At 39.5% G+C, this 15,368-nt stretch overlaps 1 protein-coding gene across 2 annotated transcripts; it reads left to right on the forward strand.

Annotated features, from left to right (window-relative positions):
* The first annotated feature begins 1,934 nt into the window (after positions 1–1,934).
* LOC109057265 (bMERB domain-containing protein 1-like) lies at positions 1,935–13,416 on the forward strand. Of its 2 annotated transcripts, XM_042725234.1 has the most exons (7): positions 1,935–2,177; positions 8,526–8,646; positions 8,733–8,806; positions 8,882–8,996; positions 9,090–9,159; positions 12,619–12,629; positions 12,683–13,416. In XM_042725234.1, the coding sequence occupies exons 1-7, from the start codon at positions 2,090–2,092 to the stop codon at positions 12,777–12,779; spliced, it is 576 nt and encodes a 191-aa protein (XP_042581168.1). In that variant the 5' UTR covers positions 1,935–2,089; the 3' UTR covers positions 12,780–13,416. The 2 variants fall into 2 exon arrangements, with proteins under 2 accessions (XP_042581168.1, XP_042581167.1); XM_042725233.1 differs by lacking the exons at positions 12,619–12,629; positions 12,683–13,416 and having other exon boundaries at positions 8,888–8,996; positions 9,090–9,452.
* Positions 13,417–15,368: the final 1,952 nt, after the last annotated feature.

Genomic DNA, 15,368 nt, shown 5'->3' on the forward strand with positions numbered 1-15,368 from the left:
TTAGGTGCCAACTTGCCCGCCCACAAACACAGTAAAGTTTGGTTAACATCATTTCGAGAAGACGCTGTTTCCTACGCTGTGAGAGAAAATTTGTTTGATCACATCTCATAATTACTACAAACTTGTCAACACTTGACAAATAAGAAATGTCCTGCTCCAGTCTGCTTGTGAATCAGACTCCTATCAATCAATTACTTCAACCGTTTCATCATCAGACTCCGCTCGAGTTGGTAAACTACAATCCCTACGATCTCTTCTGTGTATTGAGAGTCTCCAGGACTGTCATGCTGTCAAGGCAATTAGCATTTCATTTCCGACACGCTGTACGCGGTAGACCAATCCAGAGCCGTAGAGAGAGCGCTCTACGGCTCTGGACCAATCACAGCAGTGAGGGCTCACGGAAAGGAGGGGTTTAGAGAGACTGATTCTTTGAACTGCTTCGCACGAGTCGTTTATGAATCAGGTGAAATTAAATCTATTTTCTGAGAAAACTAACATGTTTTTTGACTTTGCATGCATGTAAACCTGTTTTAGGAGATTCATTAAACAATATTAGCAACCTTAAAAATGGCATAATAGGGGCACTTTAAAGCAACACTATGTAACTTTTTCTCTGTTCAAAATGTGCAAAATGTATATAATGAGCGAGTACATCATTAATTAATCCACCAAACCGCCTTTTTCTTTTATCCCAAATCACTACGGTACATTTATAAGTGATTCTTTTTGGACTATTGTAGCCTTTTCGGGTCGTCGCCGCTGCGGAGTAACACATACCTGCGTGAATCGCCATAGACATAAACTTGGATAAGTAGCCCCGGTAAGAATGTTCTTCCGCGGGATGCGTGCAGTTCGGTTTATTAACCGCTGAAGCGCCAAAATTTACATAGTGTAAAAAACACAGAGATTTTATGACCAGTCTGTACTAGCTGCCGATCCAATTATCATTTTAAGGTTTCCTTTTTGAAGACATCAGTTATATTTGATTCTCTGTGTTGGTTTTGTTTGTCTCTGTTTTTAGTTTCATGTTTGTTTGTGTCATTCACACATCGTTATTTTACTAATAAATGTAGGTGTTTATTTGTGCATGTATTGTCTGTCTGATTAATTCATATATTTTTCTTTATGCTACTTTTAGTATTGTTTTCATCCATCTTATGACACCTTTTTTCCCATTTGCATACTACAGCAGGTCCAGTGCAATTAAATTATTTAAAATTTATTCAGTAGGTTGGTGCTTGTTGTTTAGGAAATTGTAAATATCTTGAAAACCTTTATAATCTTTTTTTTTTTTTTTTTTATTCAAATGAATGAATCAGCTACAAATATGGTACTGTGTATTTCTGTATGTATTGCCAATTATATGTTAACAGAATAAAACCATGTTAAGGGTAACTTTTATACATTTGTTGTTTCAGATTATTTAATGGATAATTGTTTGAGTAAAATGTACAACTGCTATGAACTAAATGAGCACAACACCTATTTATCTTGATTACTGTTAATTAGAGCATAAATTGTAATAATTAAAGTTAATGAGTAATTTGTAATTATTGTCTACTGTAAGGTTCATGACTGATGCTCAGTTTATGAATGAACAGGCCTAGTATTCAGACCGTCGGATAGATGTTAAATCCCGCAGAAGAAGCTGAAATGGACTGTCATTTTTACAACTTTTTACTCGAGAAACATCCATAAACTTCCGTTCACACGATCGAAGCAGCTGGATTCCGGAACGGAACGAAGAGTTTGAAATAAGGAACTTCTGTAGAGCGCATGTTCTCAAAAATATCAACCAAACTCACAAGCATACTAACCCATTCAATAACAATAGTATGTTTATTATTAATAATGTCCCTGGTTTAGATGTGAACAGTAGGCTATAAAATGCAGATTTTGCAGAGCTTTATTTTTCTGGCGTCATCCTTTGTGCGCATGCGCTCTGCATCCCTCATCACGGTGACGTCACGCATCTTCATTCTGTCAAGATGTTGTTCTGTTGCGTGGATGAGCGCAGATCAGCGTGATTACAGCGACGAGAAAGCGACAAAACCAACCAAATCCGAGATCTGTGACATCAACATTTACTATGGAGTTAAAGAAAGCCATTTCTGAAAGCGAAGCGACGATGAAAACATACGGCGCCCTGCAGGAGACAAACCGGAGCAGAGACAAAGGTGACAGTCACTTTAGATTTCCATGTTGTTATATCAGATATCATATTAATATTATGATCGGATATGATTTCACTGTTATCATCAGACGTGATTTCAGTTATTATCAGGCATGATATTGCAGTTGCTCTCATGCGATAGTCTTATTATCAGATATGATTGCAGTGTTGTTATCAGACGCGATACTTGTGTTATCAGATATGATTTCATGTTATTAATTTTCAACTACTCTGATGCCCTGTCGTGTTTTTGAGGGCCACTGATGTGTTTATGTGACCCTTTCATTTAAAAACATGCAGTGTGTTTCTTCAGCTCTTTTTACACGTTTTTTTTTTTTTCATTAGTTCACTGACAATGTCCAGCTGTGGACAAAATATGATTTTTTTTGTTGTTGTTGTCATTTTTATGTTACAACATGGACCATTTTATTACATTAATGATGTGTTGTGTTTAATAGCATCCTGAGGTTAAAATGACGTGTTAAATAGAGTCTTATCCTGTCAATCATAATCCATAAGTATAGAAACAGCTCTTTATCTAAGTAATTCTTCTGGCCATCAAATAATATTTATATTCTTTTATTACTAGTTTTAGTAATGATTAAAGTGTTAGTTCACCCAAAAAAGAAAATTAGCCCATAAATTACTCACCCTCAAGTCATCCTAGGTGTATGTGACTTTCTTCTTGCAGACGAATTCAGTTAAATAAAAAATTGTCTTTGCTGTTTAATGCCACTCAGCGGTTGCTGCAGTTCTTGAGTCCAAAAATAAAAAAAAGTGTCTCACACAGCTCCGGGGGGTGAACAAAGGCCTCCTGTAACGAATCGATGCGTTTTTACCATATTTAAAGCATAAAAATCACTTTAATGTTGTAAACGAAGCAGTTCTGGGGGAATGATGTATGAGGTAAGCTTTGAGCACACACCGCTCAGAAGTGGCACATGCAGAAATGCAGCGGAGAGATCAAAACAAAACAATGGTCACTAATTAGACGTATAAAACGAGGATTTGTAAAGAAGAATGTTGGAGGATTTCAATATAAGCCAAGAGCAGACTGGTTTTCCTTTGCTAAAGCTAGGAAACTTTGCTTCTTTTCTCCTGTAAACAAACATTGGTTTTCACTCACCGCCGTATGCTCAGCGCTGACCTAATACGTCATCCGCCCGGAGCTGCTTCTGTGTACAACTGTTAGCAAAAGCTACATTAAAGTGATTATTACATTTTGATTATGGATATTTTCTTACAAAAATGCATCGATTTGCTGCAGGAGGCCTTTGTTCACCCCCCGAGCCGTGTGAGACACCTTTTTTATGGATGGGCGCTTTTTATTTTACTTCTTTTGGACTGAAGCACTGCAACACCCGCTGAGTGCCATTAAACAGCTTGAAAGATCAAAGACAATTTTTAATATAACACAGACTGGATTCATCTGAAAGAAGAAAGTCATATACACCTAGGATGACTTGAGGGTGAGTAATTTATGGCTTAATTTTCATTTTTGGGTGAACTAACCCTTTAAGTCAAGTTTGAGCTGTCTGTCTTGGACAGTAAGCCAAATCGGTTTGCATTTATTACACCCAAGAATTACACAAGCAGGTGAACTTGTGAGACATTTTTTAAATAAAGTATCCTCTGTTCTGTTGAAGCTAGCATCCTACGTCTCACATTTCATCTCAAGCACTTCAATAACTCTGTTGTTGTCTTGGTAAAAAGTACACTAACTTTTTAAAAACTTTTAAACTTTTAGCGGCATAAATGGCAAAATAGTTCTTTATGGTGGTATTAAATTAACAATTTTTTTGGGGAAAAAACATTTCAAAATAATCTTGCCTGTTAATACAGTACTAGTGCAGGGCTTCTCGACTCCAGATTAAGGTGACCAGATGTGCCACTTCCTAGGGAGACATTCAGCACAGAACAATCGATCGACATAACACAAACAACCAACACCTGGTTATTTTAGACAATTTAGAAATCCTGTGCAAAACGTGTCCCCGGAAGTGGCACGACTGGTCACCTTACTCCAGATCCACATTCCTGCAGAGTTTAGTTCCAACCCTGATCAAACTCACCTGACTTCAACTTTCTAGTAATCAGGAAGATCTTGAAAGTGTCCAAGATCATTTTAATGTGACTGAAAGTCCAAACTATCAGGGAACATGTAACAGAGCCACAGATGCTGAATAAACAGAAGAGTCCAGGAGAGTGAAGAAACGGAGGAGCACAAAAGAGGCCCATGAGCTGGAGACCAAGGCAGACTTATGAGGTCTCTGGGCATCCCAGTTGTGGTATTGAGGGTGGAGAGAGCGCTGTACATTCACACCCCCCACCTACAATTGCCAGTCTAAGACTCGGACTCGCAACCTTTGGATAACGAGTCTGACTCTCTAACCATTAGGCCACGACTTCCCTGGGAAGTGATTGACTGTTTAGAATTCCTAACACTCTGTCAATGACCTCTGACCTGTTTAAGGTGTTAGCGGGTCAGAACAGAATATAGTGTGTCACAAACAGTTTTATAATAGCCACAAGAAAGATGAACCGAAGAACTAAATATCTCCACCTGTGGGAACCTGAGCAGAACTGACTTCGTAAGTTAAAAATCACCAAAACGATGATTTATACACACCGAAACTCCATGAAGACACGTGATACAGCAGTAACATAAGACACATACACACTCACACACACACACACTCTCACGTCAAGTCACCATTATTTATATAGTGCTTTTTACAATGCAGATTGTATCAAAGCAGCTTTACAGTATGAAACAGGGAAATAGTGTGCCGTTCTCCTCTGGCCAGATGAAGCTGCAGCAAAGTCAGATTGTGCAGAGGACTCATCTGGTTGCTGTGGTCTTGTCCCGATGGCCATCTAGGGGAGAAGGTATTCACTGGGGATCTGTCTGTGGGGCGCAACTAGTTGTCCTGGTCTCCGCTGACATTCAGGGCTGTCGAGGTCATCTCTAGGTGCTGATCAACCATCTGGGCTGGATACGTACTGGATCCGGGTGACTGCAGTGATCATCTGATCTGGATACAGACTGGATCTGGTGGCTATGGTGACCTCGGAATAAGGAAGAAACAGACTAATATTAGTGTAGATGCCATTCTTCTAATTAGAGGTCGACCGATATATCGGGCCGATATTTGTCATTTTTTAATATATCGGCATCGGCCGATATCCGTGTTTAGTAGCGCCGATTTAAATTCAGGCACGTCGGCGGGCAGCCCTGTGTTATTGGTGCGGTGGAAAGTGCTGCTGCTGCATGTGAAGGACCCCCAAGCCAAAACTTTTGGAAGATTCAACAACAGTCCTGGGAGATAAAGGTAGTCAGAGAATTTTAATCTGTAAATGAGGTGGAGTAGGTGGCAGCTCTCACAAACACTGCTACGTTACTCCGCCCCGCTCACAGACAGCACCGTGCTCGGAGAGACAGCTGTCCTGGAGCAGCACAGAACGGTGAAGGACATTTGTTCTGAAGCATGGTTTGATGCAGACAATAGACAGGTTTCCATCCAACTCATTTGCATTTAGGGATGTCAATATTTGATCATTTCCATGATCGATCGTCGTTTAAATTAACAATCAATGAATTAGCTTAATGCTGCAAAATGCGTCTGCAGCGGTATTATTATTATGTGCAAAAGCCACTCGGAACGGAAAAGCTTTCTCACCCGAATTAAAGTGGTTTTAGTCTGAATAAAATGCTAGTAGCAGGACTGTAAAATGAATATGTGATTATGATCATTTGATAAAATGAAGGGAGCGCGCTGTACATTTGAGATCATTTTACTTTTGTTGACTGTTTCCCGTCAAGGAGACCGCTGAATGCGCCTCTTTAAATGGTTTCGTGGTGCTCGTTGTTGTATTTTAAAACGCAATTGCAATGTTTTCAAATGACACTATAGTATTAAAAATAAAATTATCCCAAACGTAACTGTGGCGCATGTGACTGAGCTGCGCAGTTAGTGAACCGCTTTTTCACATTAAACATTTTATGCGAGTATTAATGACCAGTACTTTATTTGATCCAGTTCTGCAAAATGTTCGATTTTGAATTTTTCGTTCCTGTAGGCCTATTTGTTTTTAAAAATCCTGCATTTACAGTGCATTAGATCGTGAGAGTGCGTGCAGACGAGGACGAGCGAGCGCGGGTTTGGCTAGATGTATTTGGAGGTTATCGCTCACGTCTCGTTCTGCGCATATCCAAATGTTTACATATTCGCAATGTATCTGAATGTTAAACTATAATATTTTTTATTTTTTTAATGTAAACTAGACGTAAAAGATCATCCTCTTCACATGAGCAAAAACGTCCTTGGCATAACAGCAGAGTGGACCGGTATACTGCGGTCTATTTAAACTGACCAGTGTAACCTTTTATATGTTTGATTGACTGTACTTAATCTTAATAATGAACAGACTGCGATGTAAGTTTGAAGTTAGAATGCACTTTAGATGTTCTGTGTCATTTATACCAAACACAAATGTTGCTGGTTGCTAGTGTGTTTGCAGCACTACTATTATTTATTTTTTATATATTTTATTTTTTATATTTTTCAGTTTAATTGATTTTTATTTATAAAATTTTATTTCTTTTATTTAAATGTATATTTAAGTTTACATTTATGTTCCAACAAACTTGAAAAATTCTGCTTGATAAATGCTCTAAAACTTTTATGTAAATGATTGACTTTATATATATATATATTTTTTTTTTATTTTTTTTTTTTTTTTTTTTTTTTACCTGTTTTATATATTTAATACTTGGTCAGTTTATTGATTTGTTTGGTTAACTTTAGATAATTTTTTTTTTATTTGTAATACCGTGCAGTGCACAAAATTAAGATTCGAGGGAGATGGTTCAAGTCAGTGCTCAATAAATGATGATAACTTTAGAAATGTTGTGCATCCACTTATTATTAGCGTGACATTTTAGCATGCAAATGAGGGGGAAAACTTCAAGATATCGGCCCTAAAAATCGGCAGCACATATCGGCCATCGGCTGACCCTGACCTCTAAACATCGGCATCGGCATCGGCTATAGAAAAACCCATATCGGTCGATCTCTACTTCTAATGATGTAACAAGTACATCGAGTGTTATGGGTAGTGTTCCCAGTTCCAGTTGACCTAATTTATGCAGCCTAACAATCCTTTAATGGATTTGAATAATAGAAATGTGAAAGTGTGTTATGTGTAAGCCAGGTTAAAGAGATGGGTTTTTAATCTAAATTTAAACTGACAGAGTGTGTCTGCCTCCCGAACAATGTTAGATAGATTGTTCCAGTGTTTGGGAGCTATATAGGAAAAGGATCTGCCGTCCGCAGTTGATTCTGAAATTCTAGGTATTCTAGGTATAGAACTCTAGCTGCTGCAGTTTGGACTAGCTGGAGTTTGTTTATTAAATGTGCAGAACAACCACCCAATAAAGCATTACAATAATCTAACCTTGAGGTCATAAACGCATGGATTAACATTTCTGCATTTGACATTGAGAGCATAGGCCATAATTTAGATATATTTTTGAGATGGAAAAATGTGGTTTTACAAAAAGCTAGAAACGTGGCTTTCTAAGGAAAGGTTGCTATCAAATAGCACACCTAGGTTCCTAACTGATGATGAAGAATTTACAGAGCAGCCATCAAATCTTAGACAGCGTTCTAGGTTATTACATTTTTATTTAATTTTTTTGTTGTTGTTGTTGTTTTTTAGAATTTAGCAGTAAGAAATTACTAGTCATCCAGTTTTTTATATCAACTATACATTCTGTTCGTTTTGCAAATTGGTATGTTTCATTAGGCCATGAAGAAATACAGAGCTGAGTATGATCAGCATAACAGTGAAAGCTAACACCGTGTTTCCTGATGATATCTCACAAGGGTAACATATAAACGTGAAAAGTAATGGTCCTAGTACTGAGCCTTAAGGTACTCCATACTGCACTTGTGATCGATATGATACCTCTTGAGATCGAAATGTCAAACGCAGAGCTAAGTTCCAGTAAAACTAATAGAGAGATACAACCACGATCAGATGATAAGAGCAGTTAATTTCTAACTAATGAGAGCAGTCTCAGTACTATGATAAATCCTAACTGGAAATTAGGAGATTCGAGAGGGAGATTCGAGATTGGTCTGTAATTAATTTATTTCTATGGGGTCAAGTTGTGTTTTTTTTAATGAGAGTCTTTACAGCTAGTTTGAAGGTTTTTGGGACATATCCTGATGACACTCTCAAACACACGCACACATATACTCTCTCTCACACACACACACACTCTCTCTCACACACACACATAGATACACACACACACACTCTCACTCACTGTCTGTTTGTACCCAAGGCCAGATGGACATGTCCATGGCTGAAAGCTCTATGTCTGCAGACGAGATGGAGGCACAAATGGCTCGGATTCAGCGCCTGCGGGAGGTGCTGGTGAGACGCGAGTCTGAGCTACGCTTCATGTGAGTAGCTGCTGCATTTACTGCAGAGATTTTCCTTTGGAAATTACAGAATCTGAGCGACTGGTTTTCTTTTATGTTCTTCTCAGGATGGACGATATTCAGCTCTGCAAAGACATTATGAAGCTGAAGCAGGAGCTGAGAAAGATAGTGGCAGTGCCAGGTGACACACACATACACACACACACAGACACACACGTCTCAGATTGGATTGATGTGTGTGTTTTCTAACACACAGATGCAGAGAAGACTAAGAAACATCGTCAGAGAGAAGAGAAATTAATCCAGGAGATTCATCAGCTGGTGCAGAAGAGAGATTTCCTGGTGGATGATGCCGAGGTCGAGCGTCTGAGGTCAGAGAATACAACTTTTATTGGTGACATTTGTCATCAAACATACTCTTTGAAAGTTTCTGAGAGATTTCTCTGGTTGTCTCTGTCTCACAGAGAGCAGGAGGAAGATAAAGAGATGGCCGAGTTCCTCCGACAGAAGCTCAGCGTCATACAGAGTAAGAGTGTTTACAGCCGTCTCTCACGTTCACATTTCAGGAGTTCGCCCATATAATTGAGCAAATAATAAGCATATTTGGCATGCTGTCCTGAGGGAAGGCTCCGAGCTCAGAATGTAGCCAAACCCAGAGAACTCCCCACACCCATAATATGGGATGAGAATAGTTTAAGAGAGAGGAGTTGGGGTGGAGGAGGGATGCCGGAAAACTGTTGTGGGACAGACGGAAGTTGGCTGTATATACAGTGGTGGCCAAAATTATTAGAAATCTAGTATTTTCATCAGCTAAAATGGTTTTAAGTCAGTTATTTCTATCTTTTCCATCTTTTGCTGTAGTGTGTCAGAAGAATATATCAGTTTACATTTCCAAACATTCATTTTTCCCTTAATTGTAATAATCAAGTGAGATTTTTGTCTGACAACAATCTGATTATCATCCAGTCTGTCTGGAATGACATGAAGAAACAGAACAAACTGAGACAAACTAAATCCAGAAGAACTGGGGCAACGTCTCCAAGATGCTTCAAGAAATCTACCTGCAAAACTACAGTACTGTTAAAAGATTTAGAAATGCTGTAAAATGAGGATGCTGTCAAAAATATTGACATAAATAGATTTTCTTTATCAGTTAACTTCTATTAACTAAATGAAATCAACATTTGGTGTGACCATCTTTTGCGTTTAAAGCAGCTTTTACCCTTGGTGCACTTGTATGTTTTTCAGGAAGCTTTGCAAGTATGTTTCATGAAGCATCTTGAAGACCTTGCCACAGTTCTTCTGGATTTAGTCTGTCTCAGTTTGTTCTGTTCCCTATCGAAAGGTAACTCTCATTGCGTCGTCTTGACAACTGATGTGGGAAACTCCTGTTTACTCTATTAGTGAAGCCTGATTTGTAATTTGTTAATGTTTGTGTAGCTGCACAAACCAATGGCCTCAAACTTGCCAGAAGGGGCAAAGCCGACTGCTATATAAGTTGGCCCAGAGCGCCATCTCATCAGAATCTTTTCCTTCAGCGACGAGACCATCTCTTTGCTGACTCTGCAAAAAAAGCAGAAGAAGCCGAAGCAAGCTCAACTTGCTCTATGCTTCCTGCCGTTGAAGAAGCCACCAGCAGTGGAAGAAGATCCTTCACCTGCGGCCATCTGGCACTGGAAAAAAAGAGCAAAATTCTGAGCAAATGTTGTTGTTGTAAATGACGCTTAGAGTGTGGCCGAAGTGGACAGTCACAGCGAGTGCGTCACCTGTCTGGGGATTGCCCACACAGAGGCTGCACTCATCGAGGCTTCATGTTCTCATTGTGAGAACATGAGTCTTGCCCGTCTTTGCTCGTGGATCACCTTCTTCAGTGAAGGCGGTCCTCCCCGCTCCGTTCTCCCGACTAAGCAGCCTGCAAAGACATCTGAATCGGGCCCCTCATGCGATGGCCTTTCAGAATGTTAAATTTGAAACAGATCTTTGAACAAATATGCCTGAGGACTGGTTTCTGTCTGTAGATCTGAAAGATGCTTACTTTCACATCCAAATAGAACCCTGTCACAGACTGTTCTTGAGATTCACTTTTGAGGGAGTGGCCTATCAGTAGATGGTCCTTCCATTTGGACTGTCCCTGGCCCCTTGCACTTTTACGAAGTGCATAGACACGCCTCTTTCCCCTCTGAGACGGATGGGAATTCGCATTTTGAATGACCTTGACGACTGGCTAGTGCTGACTGAATCAGAACAGCAACTTGTTGATCACTGGTCGTTGTTGCTCAACCACCTAGAGCAGGGGTGGCGAACTTCGGTCCTGGAGAGCTGGAGCCCTGCAGAGTTCAGCTCCAACCCTAACAAAAACTCACCTGCCTGTAGCTTCCTAGTAACCCGTCAGGCCTTGATTGGCTTGTTCAGGTGTGCTTGATTAGGGTTCAAGCAAAACTCTGGAGGGCTGCGGCTCTCCAGGACCGACGTTCGCCACTCCTAACCTAGAGCATCTGGACTGAAAATCAATTCAGCCAAGAGTTTTCTGACTCCCATTCTAGCTGTTTGCCTGGCCCTGAAAACCTTCCTGCCAGCCTTAAAGTGACACCACGTCTTGGGCCGCTCGGACAACACAGTGTTGGCCTATATCAACCACCAAGGAGGCCTCGGGTCACATCCCCTTCACAGGATGACTTCACGTCTCCTGCTTTGGACACAGAGAAAACTCCTCTCACTACGAGCGGTTCATGTGCCAGGCAGACTGAACCAGGCAGCACATATGTTGTCCAGGGACAATGTAGCTCCAGGGGAATGGAGACTTCATCCCCAGATGGTTCAGATGATTTGGTCAGTTTTCGCCAAGGCAGAGGGCGACCTGAAGTGAGAGTCATTAATACCATTCTGGAGGCTAGAGCTCCATCTACAAGACATCTCTACACCCTCAAGTGGTCAGTCTTCAGTGACTGGTGTTCAGCAAGTAACCAGGATCCAATTTCATATGATGTGTCCCATTTGCTAACCTTTTTGCAAGAGCTGTTGGAAGTCAAATATGGCAGACATCGTGGCGAACCATTCTCCCGAGGGTGGCCGGACAGTTGGCAGAAATGACCTGATCGTTAAGTTCCTTAGAGATGCTCAGTGGTTGAATCCTCCTCACCAAAGGACTGTGCCAGCATGGGACTTATCTGTAGTCCTGAGGGCCCTCCCTTTGAGCCACTTCAAACAGCCAGCTTAAAGGTCATGATGCTCAAAACGGCTCTGCTCTTGGCCCTTTTGTTGTTTAACATTAATGACACTGACCGCAATCAGTTTATCAAACTGCCGTCTCTTTAAGACTGACTGCACAGATCTATTTCTTATTTTTGAGGGGGTGAGAGTTGGGGGGGGGACTCATAGCAGTAGGCTTATGTTTTACTTAATTTTTCCTTTTTATTTGAAATATTCCCAAACTTGTTAACTATACCATGAAATATCTTGATTCTCAAATATGTCAGTACATACACTTTTTTGGACTTTTATAGAATATGTTAGTTCATCTATAATGGGCGATGGCCAAAGTAATGTTAGTGTTATCTATTAACTACACATAAAAACCTGTCTTTTTACTTAAAGGGTTAGTTCACCCAAAAATAAAAATTAGCCCATAAATAACTCACCCTCAGTATGTCTTTCTTCTTTCAGACGAATCCAGTCGGAGTTATATTAAAAATTGTCTTTGATCTTTCAAGCTGTTTAATGGCACTTAGAGGGTGTTGCATGCATCAGTCCAAAAGTTGTTAAATAAAAAGTGCCCATCCATAAAAAAAAAAAAGTGTCTCACATGGCTCCAGGGGGTGAACAAAGACCTCCTGTAATGAATCAATGTTTTTGTAAGAAAAATATCCATATTCAAAACGTAATAATCTCTTTAATGTAGAATCGTGTCTCTCACTCAGTGCCAGCCAAAGTGTGAACACAGATTTTTTTTTTTTTTGAGAGGTCAATGGCAATGAATCAATGTTTATAATGCAGCCGAAGCCCGAGTAACGGTTCCTGATTGGCTGTGTTTCTCTCCCAGCCGAAACAGAACGCCCAGAACGGCCGAACCTCCAGCCAACAAACCCTCCATCAGCAAAAGCAGTGCGGCCCTTATTAAGGACTGCTGCGGAGCCACTCAGTGTGTCATCATGTGAAGACCAGCGAGATTCCCCAAAACAAATCATATTAAGTGAATTTGATGAATATAAGTTTGTTGACTGAGCATTAGAAAGACGTTCAACCCCTCTGTGATTCTACAGCATCGGGCCGTCAGGAGCACAAGGGACCCGAAACATCCACACAAAACACAAAACTCCACTCAGAGAGAAGTATTTGTTTATTCTTCACCCTAATGATAAGAGTCATGAAGAATCGTTCACAAGCACAAGAGAATCACCGTCAAACAGAAACCTTAACACTGATATGAGTTTTTAAAAACACATGCATCTTAATTCAGTATGTATTAGAGATTCATCTGACAGTTTACAGATACTTCATCTTAGACATTAGAAAACATATTCCCCATAAAATGATTCTGAAATTTGGGGGTTTTGTTCCTCTGTTTTTTTAAACAGGAACATGTTCATGAATACAGAAGTGGATCAACACAACCATAAACCATGATAAATGTGCATAAACATGAAAACTGTTTGAAGTTTTAGCATTTCTTTGCCTTTTTAAATGTGATGGTATTTAAATAGGCCTGGTAATCAGAAATAATTAGACAAACTGAATCTGAATGAAGCAGGACATCAGCTTGTGAATATTCTGCAAATAAAGTATCTTCCTGCAGTCTGTCGCTCCTTTATTCTGTTTCGAAAACTGCTGTTCTGATATTCAAGCTTCTGATGTTCACAGCGATTAGTTTCCAGCGCAGATGCATCATTTTATACAGTGCTGTGAAAAGGGGGGTTGATTTTCTGTATCAGTTCTTCAGCCAAACTCATGAATGCACCAAAGTGACAAAACACGCACATCAATATATAACGTTCATTGGAAACACTTTACCACGAGGTTTCATTTGTTAAAATCAGTTATTAAACAAAATGAAGTTATGAACTAACAATGAAAAATATTTCTAAAGCATTTATTAATCTTAATGTTAATTTCAGCATTTACTAAAACATTACTAAAATCAAAAGCTGTATCTGTTAATATTACTTCAAGCACCAGAGCTAAAATGAACTAACAATAAAGAACTGTATCTTTATTAACTATCATTAACAAAGATTAATAAACACTGTAACAAATGTAATGCTCACTGTTAGTGTATTAACTAATGTTCAGTGGCACGGTTGAGGTTCCAAGCACAGAGGGGTTCTCTGCACACGTGAGAGGAGTTTGAAGTGTTGCAGTCTGTTTCCTTCATTAATAATATATATATATATATATATATATATATATATATATATATATATAAACCTTTCAGCCTGATTACTTAATGAAACCCAGAAGCTACGAACAGCGGTCAGGTGATCAGAGTCTCAGCTCACAGTCCGTTCCAAAAATATAACCCTTAAAAAGAAAACAGAGAGAGGAAAGTAATTCACACAAACACCATCACGATTCCTCTCCCTCATGCCCTTCCAAACCAGTTTGATTTTTTTCTTTTGTTCCATCAAAACCCAAAAGATATTTTGAAGATGTTGGCAAGAATTTTATGCCTACTGACTTTTCACTGTATCGACAAACACTGTGGCATTTCTCAAAGGATCTTCTTTTGTGTTACAAAAGAAAATTGTTAGTTGTTAAAAATTGTTACAAAAGAATCACAGTGTAGCTTTATTTTAATTATTAATCCACATTGAAATCTGAGCACATAGGACAGAGATTCACAGCAGTATGTGATAAACATTTTCCAAAATCAACAAATAAATGATATTACAGCAAATGTTTATGAGTGGCAGATGGGTCTGATATCTTCAGCCCCGTTGATCTGCAGCAGCGTCATGAACATCTAGTTTAATCTAATTCGACTAAGTTCTGTGTTTAACTGCTGCAGGTAAAGACTGACGTGTCAGATCTTCTGGAAATGATCCGAGATGCAGTTCAAGACTGTTCTGAAACAGCTGATACCGGACCATTAACAGCTGAGAAAACCATCAGAGGCGCAGCGATCCTCGACAAGAGGAACAACAGAAAACAGGACACCAAATGATGCTTGTGATATTTATTATACGTGACAGAAATTTGGTCATTACATGGAAATAAAAAAACTCCTTCCAGCACTTTCTGGTGGAGTCTAAAATCATACAAGACCTCCAGTGTCTTGAGACTGAACGTTCACGTTATTTAAAACGAAGATCATGAAGTCCAGCTGACATCACAATCAGAGACGTCTGGGTTCATTGTGGTCTTCTGACAGAAGTGAAAGAGCACACACACACACACACACACACACACTAAAACTGCACTCAACGAACAGAGATGTTAAAGATGAGACACACAGGTATGTCACATTTCTGCTGGAAATAATAAATGGTAAAAAATATTTCCATCAACATTGTGGGGCAAACTCTGTGATTCTACAGCATCGGGCCGTCAGGAGCACAAGGGACCCGAAACATCCACACAAAACACAAAACTCCACTCAGAGAGAAGTATTTGTTTATTCTTCACCCTAATGATAAGAGTCATGAAGAATCGTTCACAAGCACAAGAGAATCACCGTCAAACAGAAACCTTAACACTGATATGAGTTTTTAAAAACACATGCATCTTAATTCAGTATGTATTAGAGATTC

Source organism: Cyprinus carpio, chromosome B6 (genome assembly GCF_018340385.1).
Source record: "Cyprinus carpio isolate SPL01 chromosome B6, ASM1834038v1, whole genome shotgun sequence".
In the NCBI taxonomy this organism is placed as follows: domain Eukaryota; kingdom Metazoa; phylum Chordata; class Actinopteri; order Cypriniformes; family Cyprinidae; genus Cyprinus; species Cyprinus carpio.